This window comes from Danio rerio, chromosome 3, assembly GCF_049306965.1.
Source record: "Danio rerio strain Tuebingen ecotype United States chromosome 3, GRCz12tu, whole genome shotgun sequence".
NCBI lineage: Eukaryota > Metazoa > Chordata > Actinopteri > Cypriniformes > Danionidae > Danio > Danio rerio.
Window position 1 is genome coordinate 11,724,064 of NC_133178.1, and position 15,529 is coordinate 11,739,592.

The 15,529-nt window shown below is 33.9% G+C and overlaps 2 protein-coding genes across 2 annotated transcripts in view; one reads left to right on the forward strand and one right to left on the reverse strand.

Annotated features, from left to right (window-relative positions):
- Positions 1–15,529, reverse strand: part of LOC141381148 (uncharacterized) — a 587,543-nt gene that overhangs the window by 533,853 nt on the left and 38,161 nt on the right. The window lies entirely within an intron of this gene.
- sun1b (Sad1 and UNC84 domain containing 1b) overlaps positions 1,428–15,529 on the forward strand; it is a 68,955-nt gene continuing 54,853 nt past the window's right edge. The window contains 2 exon segments of the mRNA NM_001018135.2: positions 1,428–1,672; positions 5,749–5,843. Of these exon segments, the coding sequence (NP_001018145.2) occupies positions 1,661–1,672; positions 5,749–5,843 (107 nt within the window). The 5' untranslated portion in view covers positions 1,428–1,660.

Here is a 15,529-nt window from a genome sequence, read left to right on the forward strand (position 1 = left end):
ATTTAGGCCCTTAAAAAGTATCAAAAAGTCTTAAATGCTTTTTTTTTTTTTTTTTTACAAGATATTAAGTTCAGTATCAGTATGCTAAAGTTTACCTAAATTTAATCTTTAAATATATTGAGATGCTGTGTAGTTTATGAAATCAATAAAATCCTGCTGACATCACACTGCTTTGTTTACTGCAGTAACCAGGGAAACACTGTTTTAGTTTAGGATTCATTTCTTGCAATCAGTATTTAGTAAATATTTATAATATGGTCGCTGGTTTAAGTCTGGTCGGCTGAGCCAGTTGGCATTTCTGTGTGGAGTTTGCATGTTCTTCCGTGTTGGCGTGGGTTTCCTCCGGGTGCTTTAGTTTCCCACACAGCTCAAAGACATGCGGTACAGGTGAATTGAAAAAACTAAATTGACCATAGTGAATGTGTGAATGTAAGAGTGTATGGCTAAGTTGGCGGTTCATTCTGCTGAGGCAACCCCTGATGAATAAAGGGACTAAGCCGAGGTAAAAAGAATGAATGAATGAATGAATGAATAGATATATTAATATTTTGCTCTACTATTTAATTTTGAGCAAAAATGAGCCAACATCGATCATCTGTTTATGATCTGACATTATGTTGAAATGTTCATGCTTAATTTATTGCTCTGTATTTACATTATTTTTATAATAGTTTTGCTTTTAAAATAAGATTTCCTTTCACTTCAGCAAACAACAAGTAATTAAACATATTACTGTATACAAAAATAAATGCATATACCATAAAATAAGACAATAGAAATTTGCAATGTATGATTGTCAGATTTTAACCTGTAATAAAAATATTCACTTCAAGAAGGCAACTTATATTATTAATAAATATTTAGATGTATTACTCTTAGTTGGGCTACTGTTATTTTCATCATTAACAAATACAACCTTTTTAAGTGTAAATATTAGCTATTTAAAAATGCAAATGAGCAAAAAACTTCTGCATTTTTATTAACTGAGGTTAACAAAGACTATTTAAAAACTAACAAATGTTTTCTAAGTTAATACATGAAGAAATACACCCAACTCAAAGTGTTCCTAAAAATGTATCATTATAACTGATTTAAATCTGCGAGTTTGTATCAGGTCGTTCTTTATTTAGTATTTAATCTCATATAGACTGCCCAACACTCTCGCTTCCTCACATTTACTGTCTGTTTTGAGCCCCAATCGCCTGTATTTACGTTTCTGCACGCTGAAGTGACTCTGTTGACAGCTTTACGGACAGGCTCCTCTGAATCCTTATATCCAAGACTGTGTGACGTGAGCGGGGAGGGCGTGACCCGGCCTCTCAGCCAATAGATTCAAAGTATGCGCGTGATTGACAGCTGAGCTTGGAAAATAGGAGGAACGTTCTTGCGACTTTATCCGTCTGGCTTTACTCTGTTGTGGAAGCCATTTTGGGATTTTCCTAGTAGTAATTGTTAGTCAAGCGCGTAACTTTTGGTGTTTTTTTCTCCCTCACGAAGATTGAAGGATTTGTATCTCGCGTTGGGGACGCAGGGGGATTTGTTTGTGTTTTCATTTGTGCGTATACCCGTCGAGATGCGCCACACGCTTTGCGCATCCTCGAACTGGATTGTCATTTCAGAACTGGACTACCTTCAAAACAACAAGAGATTGTAGAAACTGATGGTCAAACTGGCAAGTGCTTTAACGTTTAGTTGCTATTTCTGATTTAATTCACGTCATATGCACAGATTCGTTATTGTTGAAGTGTAGTTATAATAATACAGTGTTTGGTGGACAGTCAGCGAAGCTCCTTTCTTTGCAAACTCTTGACAGAAAACATGGCCCTGCTTTAACTGTCACACACGCGAACGGAAATATTTATATACACTGTTTATGATACGTCACTCGAATCTTCATAAGTAAACACTCTGAAGTGCGCATTAAGGTAATAGAACTGCGCTGATATAGGCTACAGTGTTGCAATGCAAGGCTCTGTGTCAAAACCCACTCACTCTCCTACATAGATAGCGAAGTGGGAACACTTAAACAATGAAACCACTCGTTTTGTTCGGAAAATCTAATTTAATGTTATCTATATGCAAATGATGGTCGATTCTAATGTTTAGAGACTATTTGAAGTGCCTAAAAGTGCTGTCCAGACTAGTTTTTGAGACTCATCCAACGTTGCAATCCTAAATGTTGCAGATTTGAGTTGTGCGTTTGTTATGATTATGCATGCAAATGGAGATAACCACGCATAAAGGCGTGAAGATGTGAATGAGTCGAGATAAAACATAAATCCCTGACTACTTTTTTGTTTGACTTGTGCACAAAGGAAGGAGCTCCTGGTTTTCACCATTGACTTGTTTCATTGCACCATTAGCAGCAGGTCATGTTTGGATAATTGCTCAGCTTGTCTGGGCTTGCGAAATGTGCTTTTTAGAAAAGGAAAAGAGGTGGGAAAGATTCTCTTTTCCTATTCAGCCTGTCTCTTGAGTGAGGAACAGTCGCTTTTGTGGATCTTGTGCACTTTTGAGAATGAGGAGGCATGCATTTAGAGGAAAGGTAAACAAAATTAATACTATTTTATACTTTCACTGAGAGATATCAGCATTTTAATCTTACCCGATTAATATGAAGTAATATTACTATTTATTAAATATTAATAATAATAATAATAAATCGGTTCAGAACAGTTTTGAGAATTAGTATTATTTACTAAATTGACTTGCTAATAAAACCGTAGTAATTTTACAATTTTTATTTAATTTGACTTGGTAATGAGATTATAAAGGTAATCTTCTGAATTTAAAGTTAAACACTAAACTCTCAATGTATGTTTAAAGTTAAGGCTGACATACCAAACCATGGAAAAGTAAGGGAATTTTGATGTTGCGATTTTTAAACGAAACAACATAAACATGATTTTATTCTTTCGCTGGGAGATATCAGCCTTTTAATCTTGCCTGAATATTTTTGTAAGTGCGTGCTCTGTTCAACACTTCTGAAAAATTCAGGACAGTTTTAAGAATAATAATTATTATATTAATTATTTATTTTGATTAAACAATGAGTTTAAAGTAATCTCTTGAATTTAAGGTTAAACATTAAACCCCTATGTGTGTTTAAAGTTAAGGCTGACATACCAAACCATGCAGAACTAAGGGATTTTTGTTGTTACGATTTTTAAATGAAATCTTAAAGGTCCATAGAAATGTAAGTAAGATTTTATAGTATAATCTGTTTTGCATCAGTTAACACATAAGATATGACAATATTATACTATTATGATAAATAAACATCAAGTAAAATATTGAATTAAATAACTGAAATATAGGTTAAACTTTCGGATAAGGTTGCATTAGTTAGTAATATATTGACTAATACTAGCAAACAATGAACAATACATTATTTACAGACAGTATTTATTTTTAGTTAATAGAAATAAAGTTGTTCATAACCTGTGGCGCATTACCTATTGTTAATTACAGGTTGTAATTAGTTTGAAATATAGTGATTCTGTATGAGTATCATTCATTATTAGTCCATGTTAATATACATTTAATAGAACCTTATTGTAAAATGTGACTGAAACATTATTGTGCAATCTACTCATTCTTTGCTATATTTACTACTTAAAAATATATATATAGCGCTTTAGGTTCAGTGTTCATTTATACTTCAATACATTACATTAGCAAACATTTAACTAATGCACTTGTTTAGTCATAAATGATTAGTTAGTTTGAGTTTTAACTTGAAATGTTGTGTAATATTATTAATAATATATTGATTAATAAAAAAAATACTTTAACCAACATTATTAATTACTCTGTTGTTTATTTGTAGTTCACAACACCATATTCATATCTGATCAGTAATCCAATACTTACCAAAATGTCTTTTGCATGAATTTGAGCAATACGTTTTATTAAATAATCAGTGTGATCGTATGAATACATGACTAGATTATTTATTTAACATAATGCTTTGCCCTTAACCAAAAATATTCATCAATAACTGTAATAATATTTCAAATATTAGCACTATTATATCTGATATAAGAAATATTTAATCTTCTTGTTTTTGTTGTTTTGGTTACTTTCAAGCACTGTAATATGGGATAGGGATATTGAAAAGGAAATGCATTTTAAAGCATCCGTGTGAAAACAAACCTGGATAGAAGAAAAACAAGAGATCCATTGTGCATTCCAGTCAAATATCCATGGAATATATCGTCAAGAGCAAACCACAAATTCCTACTTAATCTTTTCTTGTTTTCCACATTCTTACAGCTTAATGTAGAGGAAAAATGAAAATAATCAGATTATAATAAAAAATATATCAAGCGTTCATTTTCTACTTATACTCTGTTTGTGTTGGGACAGCATAAATGAAATAAGTTACCTTACTATTTTTTACAAATGTAACCGGATTGAGCATAAAACATTTAAGTTTTTCCAAAAAAATGAACTCAAGAATTGTGTTGTTTCAGCTCATTTTAGGTAGTATGAACCAACAGCAAACATCGTTTTTTGAGTGTAGCATATCACATTAAAATACTAAACATAGAAAATAAAGGAACGTTTACAATTGATTCAGTCAAACGAATAAATAAGGATTATTTGTAGAGTAATGAAACTTTCCCAAACCACAAGTTCCTCCCATAATTTAAAAAGGAGTAGACTCATTCAGGAAAAAAAATGCTCAATACAAATCAAGTTAACTTAATTGTTTTTACAAATATCAGTGCATTAAACATAAAACAATTAAGCTGTCCCAAAAAACTCAAGAATCGTGTTGTTGCAGCTCATTTTAAATAAATAGATTAAACAAGCAGCACAAAGTATTTTTTAAGTAAGTATACTGAATATAATGTAGCTCATAGTGCTGCACGATTCTGGCTAAAATGTGAATCATGATTTTCTTTTGCTTAAAATCAAGATCACGATTTTCTCACGATTCTTTGGATGTAAAATAAAGGTTAATATGAGTAGGCTATTATTACTTTTAATTCTCAAACATATCGTCACCTTGGAATTATGAGGTTCTATCTGCATTCTGAATGATTTTGAGATATTAAGCTTGAAAGTTTTTGCAATCCATATACAGTAGCAAACAGTATGTGTGTAACAAGTCCTAAAATGTGCAAACCATCCACAGCCTATAATGAATGCCATTTAAATATATAAATTTGTTTTAGTAAATGTGTTTGGTGTTTTCTTTTTATTTAGTAAATAATGCACGTTTCTATTCAGGCCGTTTGAATTTATTTCGATGTACAAACAAAAAATGCTTGCTGAAAAACTACTAGGGATTTAGACATTTTGTGAGACCTGTATACACATGAACACCTACACTCAACTGTCCTCCTCTTATTTGCATCGGTTCTGGACAGCGCTGTTGATTTCGGATGCGTAGGTGTGGACCGCCACACTTCCTGTCCACTTGACAACAGCTAATAAAGTAGAAAAACAAAGGAAACTAAAAAAAAGCTCAGTTTACTATGAATGTTTATAATCTCCACAAGCTTTACATTCAGTCACCTGCATCAGACTAAACAAGTAAACCAAAGCAGTTCATCAGGATTCTTCCAAGAGACAGGCTGAACTGTAGGCCGTGTGTGTGTGTGTGTGTGTGTGCGCATTGTGTGCGTGTTTTCATGGGTGTGACTGATGTTTATATGCAAAGGTCACACCCATCGGAGTCACACGTCGGCTGGTGTAGTTTTAGGAGTTTGCTCTTGACATCTGGTTTGATCTTCACAGCGAGCTCAGCGCGTCACCATGGATTTTTCCCGTCTGCACACGTACACCCCTCCTCACTGTACTCCGGATAACACCGGATATACCTATTCACTCAGGTGAGACTTAATCATGCTGGCAAAGTGGAAATATTTGTGCTTTGTTCTTCATTATGTGTGTTCTTCAATGCATCTTAATGGTCTGCTAGAGACTTATAAGAGCGTTCAGCAAATGATTAGTAGTTTCCATTGTAATTGTGGCTGTATAAATGAATTGACTGTGACTCACTCACAATAAATACAAACACACACAAAAAAATTCAATGAGCAAATATATTTTAGAATTGTAAACCAGGAACAGCAGTCAAGCTGAATCTGTGTCTTGTTTAAAGCAAGACACTGCAGGTTAATAAAACATAAAATGAACAATATTAATGTCTTAATAATAAAACCTTTTAGTTTATTGATTTCATTAAGAATCGCAAATATTTTCATGTATTGCAAGTTTTAAATATGCAAGTTTTAAGTTTTGTAATTTGCATATTTAAACAGTCTTTTTGAAAACTTGTATTACATAAAATACAATTAATAACAATTAATAAAAAATATTAGCGATTTATTAATTAAATATGCACTAATTTGCATATGTTTTGTACAAACATTTGAATATTTACTAGGACACAGTTTGGTTAAAAATGTTTATATATATATATATTTATTTATTTTTTTTTTTACATATTAGAGTAAATTGTTTTTACTTTTTACAGAGGAGATTTTATCTTCATAAGTTTGATTTCTGAAACTCTGAAAATAATACTAATTATATCTAATAATAATTAAAAAAAAACTGAAAATATTGTAAATGGCCAGGCAGGGGGAAATATTATTTCTTTGATTTGATTAAGAATCACATGTATTTTTGTATTATAAGTTTTGTATAGTGCTGTTAAAAAATGCAAATGTGGAGTTATGTAATTATGCACTAATTTGCATACACTTTCTGTACAAAAAACTGTAAAAACAAACTTGCACAGCTTTATGATTTTATTAACTAGTGCAAATATTTTTTTTTGTATTCCAAGTTTTCTAAAATGCTGTTAAAAATTAAATTAAAACAATGCAAATAAGGTTCTATTTATTTATACACTGATTTGCATATAATTTCTGTACGAAAAACTAAAGAAAAAAAACAGCCACAGTTATGATTTTATTAACAATCACAAATATTTTTATGTTACAAGTTTTATAAAATGCTTTTTTAAACAGAATGAAGAATGCAAATGAGGGATTATTTAATTATGCATTGATTTGCATATAATTTCTGTACAAAAACCTGCAGGAAAAAAAAATTCAGTTTAATAATTTTAATAACAATTGCAATTATTTTGTGTTACAAGTTTTCCAAAATGCTATGTAAAAACAGAATCAAAAATGTAAACTGGGGAATATTTATTCACGCACTAATTTGCATACATTTTCTGTACAAAATTATTTTTAAAAACTGCCTCATGTATTTTATTTTATTAACAATTGCACATATTTTCATATTACAAGTTTTCTAAAATTGCTTTTTAAAATGAAAAATGCAAATGAGGGATTATTTAATTATGCACCGGTTTGCATAGAATTTCAGTACAAAAAAAACCTTTCACAGTTATTTTTGTTTTACAAGTTTTCTAAATGCTGTTAAAAATGAAATAAAAACAATATAAATAAGGGATTATTTAACCATGCACTGATTTGCAGATCATTTCGGTACAAAAAAACGGAAAAAAAACTGCCACAGTTTTATGATTTTATTAACAGTTGCAAATATAATTTTTAAAAATATTTTATTTAAATATTTTAAATAAGTTTAAGTTTTTAAATGCTGTTTAAAAATGGAATCAAAAATGCAAACTGGGGATTATTTACTTATGCACTGGTTTGCATACATTTTCTGTACAGAAATGTCAACATTTGGATGAAATCTGGTTTAAAAAAAAATTATTTTTTTTCGACATATAAAAGTTAAATGTGCATGTTAAATGTTGATAATCTTTTTGTTACTCCATAATTCAGCCTGGATTTAAAAAAAATAATTTTGTGTAATATAAAAATGTACATCATCAGGAAAGCTATGATTGATTGTATTCATCTGTAAAAACAATCAGAAAATTGACATTTGGTCTTTTTAAAATTAGGTCTTTTGATAAAACAACCTTTAAACAACTATGTATATAATTAAAAACTATAGACACAGAATGGATAAAATGCTGTAAAAGAGACACTTAAAAGTTCATTTTGCATCTTGTAATTTTATCCAGATAACAAAAACACTATGAAAAGCCAAATGACCCAAATCTCAACAAGAACAAGTGGATGAAAAAAAAAAAGTTTTTCCCTCCAATGTCTCCCCTTAAGTCTTGTGTGTTTTTGATCACAAAGCATGTGATGAGTGATTAAACCTTCCCTTGTTGTACCTTGCAGACGTTATGTGTTTTTGATGGCGGTTTGGTCGTTCTCCAGCATTTGTATTCAGGTGTAGCTGTATTATTAGTGTGTCAGGTGGATGACATAATGCAGGTGTGTCTTCACAGTTATTAACCTCAGGCAAGCTATGAACTTACACAGAATTAATGGCTGGGTAATGTACATTTGTGGAATGATACATTGGTTGTAAATCTTTTTTTTCCCCCAATTAATGGTTTGCTGAAAACAGTGTAGTTCACAAAAACAGCGTAATCGTGGCTGTTGTGACGTTTCATGCAGATAACATTTTATACCTTACATGTCTGCTTTGACTGATAACACTTCTACACTTAAATGGTCTATGAGACATACAGGGATAAAGCTACTAAGAATTTAAAGTTCTTCTAAATTGTTGGTTCTGCTTTTGAACAGTATAAAGAGTCTATAGAGAATGCTGCATCTGAAATTGCTGCACAATATCGTTACAGCATGGATATCACTATGTGTAAATCCACAATTGTCACATTGCAAGTGTGCCACGAGTCGCTGCTTTATCAAATTTAGAACTGTAACATTTATTATTTGCATGCGTTTTTAAGGCCTTTTCAAGAGAGTTTAAAATATTTGAACACCAAAAATGATGAAGATGCTTGTAGGTGTAACAAAGATGAATTGCATTTTAATTATTTATACGATTTATGCAAAAAAAAAAAAAAAAAAAGTTTCTTTACAATTTTTTTTTCTTGGTTTTTAGTTGAAATATCTACATTTCGAAGCGAAAATATGATTGTTTTAATTTCCCCATTGCAAGATAATTTAACTTGTTTTAAAGAAAAGCTCTTCATTCTGAGGTGAAAACTAATCAACATTTTTACTTGATCTGAGATTCTTTGATATTTGGACGAAGCGAAACTAAGAAAAGTATGTTTTGCATTGTGACTAATAGGGCTGGGCGATTTAGCAAAAAAAAAAAATCTAGATTTTTTTAATAAAATTTGACCGATTCACGATTTCGATTTCGAATTTTTTTTTTTATTGTGTTACTAGTCTTCTCAAAACATTACAACAACATGACTGAAGTAACATTCTCTTTAAAAGTAACTTGAAAAACCATCTGGTTAAGGAACATTGTATTTTTAATGGCCATGTCAGACAAAAATCGGTCAAGGTGTAAATAAATGTAAAACAAATTCATGAGTTAAATAGCGTTGCTGAAGATTTGAATAAGAAATATTTATGTAAATATTGCAGTTGCAGGAATACAGAGGGGTTTTTGGCAAGTTTTGCTGAGCCTAGGAAAGATTGACTGTCAGCTCGGCTTTGACTTTGTCTTCTGATTGAATGACAGGTTGTAAAGCTGCTGCCTTTTTCTTAAAAAGATACAGTGGAAGACAAGGACTGAACATGGAAACTGTAAAGCCTAATTTAACCCAGTGTGTGAAGTTGTGGACGTATAGCAGGAGCAAATACAAGCACCAGATGTGTGTCTAATATAAAATAATATATTTAATCTATTTTTCTTTTTTCCCCCTTTTAAATACCGATCATTGGATGCGCTTTGCTCCACTCTTTGTATTATGCTGCCTGATCTGTCTGGTTTTCAACTAGGTCCGCTAAATGACATCATGGGGGCGGGTACTTTCATTTTCTCTGCTACAGTCCCTGGGAACTGAGGGAATGTCTTGACAATCCACACAGACGTGCAACAAGTAAAATCCTACATGACTTCACGCTAGACTTCAGGCAGTCAAGCAGGTCGCACACCAGAATTGCCGCGACACGGCGCGCACATGACAGTTTAACCTATCACACACCAAACGCGCACATTCGCATGATATTTAACATAAAACTAAATAGATGGCGCTCTGTGGGCCGGCTAAAATATGAACTTCTTCGTGAATTGTGGCTGGGCTGCGCTGGTGTGTGTATAGAAACCTGTTTAGAATTCTAAAATCCATAGCATGGTGCTGTGCGTTGCGCTGCCGAGAGGCGCTTATGGTGTGCTTCCTGCTTCATACAGAGAGTGAACCAAAGCGCATTGGTGCCATTATAATGTATTAAATAAAAAAAAAATTAAATCGCGATTTCTCGATTTTATTCAAAATTAAATCGTCTTAATGTAAATTCGAATTAATCGAAAAAATCAGAAAAATCGCCCAGCCCCAGTGACTATTTATTTTCTGTACCTGAATTCTGTTAGATTCCCCAGAAAACTGTCAAATAGAGCTATTCAAACCATCTTGTGAAACCGTATTCATCTTGCAATATTTATAGCTGAAAAATTCAATACTGCAATACAAAAAAGGTAATGTGATGCTTTCCACATCTAAAGCAGGCCTATTTAACTGTAGGAAACATCTCACGCTATAGCGGTGAGAGTTGTGTGTGGCTTTTAGTGCAATGTTTACAAAAGATATGTTAGATGAATTTTTTAAATGATTATGTATGTGTGAACACATGATAACAACCATTCATTTAAATACTTACCTAATATACAGCTTAAATTTACATTAGATGTGATAACCGTGAAACTATGATTATTTTTCAGACTATGGGACAACCAAAATCTATAATTGTTGCATCTATAATTGTTGTGCAGTTCAAAACATAACATATAAATGTGTCTGAATGTAAAAGAAGCCTACTTCAGCAATGCACTGCTTTTGCTGTGCTTCGAAATACAATATTTAAATGTTTGTTCAAAAAAAAAAAAAGTAAGATGTAAAATGCACTGATATTATGTAGTTTTAAAATGAAATATATTTACATTTTTAATGTAGAAAAATACAACGTGCTGTTGTGTCATCACATATATTGCAAGTCATATCTCTCCAGCCTCTCATTAGGGAGGCTTTACAAACTAATTGAATAGCCTGTTCTGTTGCATGGTTGTGCTCCATTCATTTATTTAACTACAACTGTTCATTACCAACTGTTTATTAGGTTAAAGGGTCACAAAACACATGTTTTGAGCTGTTGACAGTCGTATATGTGTCCCACACTGCTAAAAACACTGTTAGGACACATATATTTCACTAATAAGTAAAAATTGGTTTTTGGAGCAAATTTGTACTTCCAGTTTCAAACTAATTTTTGAAGCTGTGTCACGGCCATGGGATCTTAGCATGCATTCCAGTGTGTAGACTGGGCGTCTGTACCTGGGAGTACTGTTTTACGTCTCGAGTGTGCTGCATTAATGCATGAGTAAGACTTGGTTCAAACCAATCAGCGCGCTCTAATGTGTATGCGTGCAACTTCATTAAAATGCATGATAGCTTCGAAGACTGTACCTAATTTAACCCAATGTGTGAAGTTGTGGATGTATAGCAGGGCAAATACAAGCACCAGATGTGTGTCTAATATAAAATAATATAGTTAATCTATTTTTTTTTCCCCCCTTTTAAATACCAATCATTTGATGCGCTTTGCTCCACTCTCTGTATTATGCTGCCTGATCTGTCTGGTTTTCAACTAGGTCCGCTAAATGACGTCATGGGGACAGATACTTTCATTTTCACTTCTACAGTCCCTCACCTCTACTCGTGTTGTTCAAACCAAAAGATTGGCGCGATTTTTCACATGGCAGGCTTTTACGTCCTTCATACATGTTGAGATCGAGTTTATCGACTTGATGAGGGAATATGTCTTGTAAGGGTGTAACGATACACAAAAGGCACGGTTCGGTTCGGTTCACGGTTTTGGAGCCACGGTTCGGTTCGGTACGGTTCGGTACGGTTCGGTTTCTGTTTGCTGTGGGGTTAGGGTTGATGTCATGCTAACAGCAATGCTAAGGGACAATTCACTTAATAACAAGAACATCTTAACTTTTTCTTTATTAACTTTGTCATCGCATTTTTAGTACAGTCAGGATACCCGAGTAAACAACTAGAATTAAATAAATACCTCCAATATAGACTAGTCAGAAAAAAAAACTATTCTCTTTAGTGCAGCCATCTTAACTAAGTAAACTAAAATTAAATAAATAACTGCAGTGTAGACTAGTGAAAGATCTTCTTCAAAAACACCATAATATCCACATTCTCCGATGAGAGACTTGATCTCTGTGCTGACACAGACGCTCATTTTTGATTATTTAGGTTTAATTTAGATAGATAGGTTTCCGTTTAAATTAATTAAAAATATACATATAATGTGTTTGTAAAGTGTTTTTTCATGACATATTCACCAGTCATGACATATTCACCAGTAAAATACATTCATACATCTCTCCCGCTCCCTCTAAGCCGGTCATTTATGTAGGTCCGCCTTCATGACAGCTGATGCTGTCATTTCTGTAGGTCCGCCTTTTTGACAGCTGATTGGTCAGGAGACCGATCTATCATCATTTGGCGACGCAGCGCGGGAATGTAAAAAGCAATTCAGGAAGAGCGGGAGAGAGAGCGCTTTTCCTTTGATCTCGTTTTTCGTGTATTTTTCTGACATGATTATAATTTTCGTTGTTTTTGCTTAACTTTCGTTTGGGTAAAATTATTTTGCATTACTTTAGCCCACTTTAAGAAATTTTGTGAGGTTTGTACATTTTTATTTCAATTGATTTGTATATTATCCGCTCCTTCCCGACAATATAGCTGTTTCTCCTCAAGTTCAGTCTTAGTGTAAGGGGGATAAGGGAAAATGTCATAGGATTTCCATTTTGCAAACACGTAGAAAATGTATTGTTAAAGACATCAGGTAAGAGGTGAAGGTCATCTTTGTTTATTTTATTCAGTATAGGGAAGAATGCGGCGCACGGCGCTGAAGACCTTTTTTTTCTTTTCATTAGTTTTAGCGAGGTAAGAGGGGTTATTCATAAGTTAGAATTGTTTTATTATATTTATTTCTTTTTTTGTCTTCACTATCACCCCCTTACTCGAGTTTAACTAATTTTTGTTTGATACTTTTGTTTGAATTTGTTACTTTATTATATTATTTTTATTAGTGTAAATATTTCTCTTTTTTTGTATATTTGGGCATTATTCTGGTTTTACTTTTGTACATTAAATCACTTTTGTTGGCAGTTCTGTTGCTTACACCCTCACATTGTGAAATTACCACACTTTTTAAATGTTTTTCCTTACAAGTAAGTTTCGTGAAGTAAGTTTCGTGAAACAGTTGAGACAGACAGGCAGGCGCTTTGTCTACGACACGAATTCTATTCCTGTACTCAACTGGAAAACCAAAATGTTTCAACACAGATGACTTAAATGTGTCTGGGTGATCTGCAATCTCAGTACTATGTAAAGCAGCCATCCTGCGTCCAGTAGTAACGAGTGTGATGCTTACTCAAGTCACATGACATAACATGCACTAAAATACTAAATTTAGAATATAATATTTAGAACAAATCCACATCATTACTAAAACAATTTAATCAAATATGATATTAAAGATGTGTTTAAATTGGTTCAATTAGTTAGAGACAAGTGACGTCAACCTCAACAATGGGCAGCAGGGGGCGTGAGAGTACCGCGGTACGCCACGAGAGTTTCGCGATACGTATCGTGGTTGGTGTATCGCGATATTTCGGTTCGGTTTTAATATCGTTACACCCCTAATGTCTTGACAATCCACACAGACGTGCAACAAGTAAAATCCTACATGACTTCACGCTTTAACAGGCAGTCAAGCAGGTTGCACACCAGGAGCGCCGCGACACGGCGTGGACATGACAGGTTAAACCATCACACACCAAACGCGCACATTCGCATGTTATTTAACATGAAACTAATCAGATGGCGCTCTGTGGGCCGGCTGAAATGAGAACTGCTGTGTATAGAAACCGGTTTAGAATTCTTAAATCCATGGCGTGGGGCTGTGCGGCGTGTCGCCGAGAGGCGGTTTTGGTGTGCTTCCTGCTTCATTCAAAGAGTGAACCAAAGCGCATTGGTGCCATTATAATGTATTAAATATATATATTTTTAAAAATCGTGATTTCTCGATTTGATTCAAAATTAAATCGTCTTAAAACGTGAATTCGAATTAATTTAAAAAATCGGAAAAATCACCCAGCCCTAGTCGTCAGTGTTGCTTTTATAATGTTCTGCAACGAAGGTTTTGTTTTCATTCTCCCTCTTTGAGAGGACAACTGGACTCACGTGTTGATCAGTGCGCGCAACACGTGGCAGAAATACGTTTGTAAGGAACATTTTTTACTCGAGAGCTTTTCGCGTCTGGAAATTGTGAAATCCAGATTTGCTGCTTGTCTCCTTTTAAAAAAGACGCAGCTCCAGTATGTGTTGATTGTCCTGTCTCCACAGATTTGGTAAATGTATGCGATCAGCACCCTTTCATTGTTCATTCAGATGGCAAAGTTAGAGTTGGTATGGTCAGCAGTACTCTTTCAGTGTTTAAAGACAGACCTCTAAGTTACTTAGTTTACGTTAATATCACTACAATATTATGGGCTGAAAGATCTGCTGTAAATGCTGCTCTCAGAGTGTAAACACGTGAACACTGCAAGCAAACTATTACCCACCGTCGTGTTTAATTTTCGCTGCATTTTGTGACAGGATAGTCTACACACACACAGCTTTCTGAGCTACTGAGTGCATCTGAGTTACCGAGAAATGCAGAGGGTTTTTTTCTCTTATACAGCGTGCGGTATCAAACATTCCACCGTCATTAAACACAGTCACTGTCTTTCTCCCCTGCATGTGGTTTTGTTTTTCCTTGGTGAAAATCAAAGCGTGCCCAAATGGAAACTCCCATTTTTAATTAAAACCCTTCCCCTTTTCCCTCCCCCGACACTCCCACCCAAACAGAGCCAGACACACCCACTTTCCTGACTTTCCTTCTTTTGACGCGCTTTCCTGAAAACACCCTGCTGAAACGGGGGTTTCACGGCCCTTTAAATGTTTGAGACTGATTAGAACTTGAAGTAGCGACAAGGTCTTAAAATATTCCAAGATGGTCTTTAAAAAATCTTAAAAAGGTATTGAAATTTCCTTTAGGTTTCCTGAGAATATATATTTTTTAAATGCTCATTAAAATCACCAATACTTCTGTATATACTACTTCAATAGTGTTTGTTTCAGTCTCGCAGTAGTATTGAGTGTGGTTTGCTGTAGGGATTGTGGGTGTCCGCTGGAGTGTGTCTGTAGGTTTGCCTGACTGTGGTCTGCAGGCAGAGCGTGTTGTAAAAAGAGTGGGATCGAGTGACGAAGCGTTGAACCATCTGCCGCTGGCACTCAGAGCGAAATGTGACGAATTCAAGTTACTCAATGTGTGTGAGATGGGGAAGACATGCAGACAAAGAGGAATTGTGTAAGCTTTAGAGAAGGGAGCGCCGCGAGAATAGAGCAAGACACGCTTGTTGAGCTTTGGCGAAAAATAATGGTGCATATTGTTATTACTAA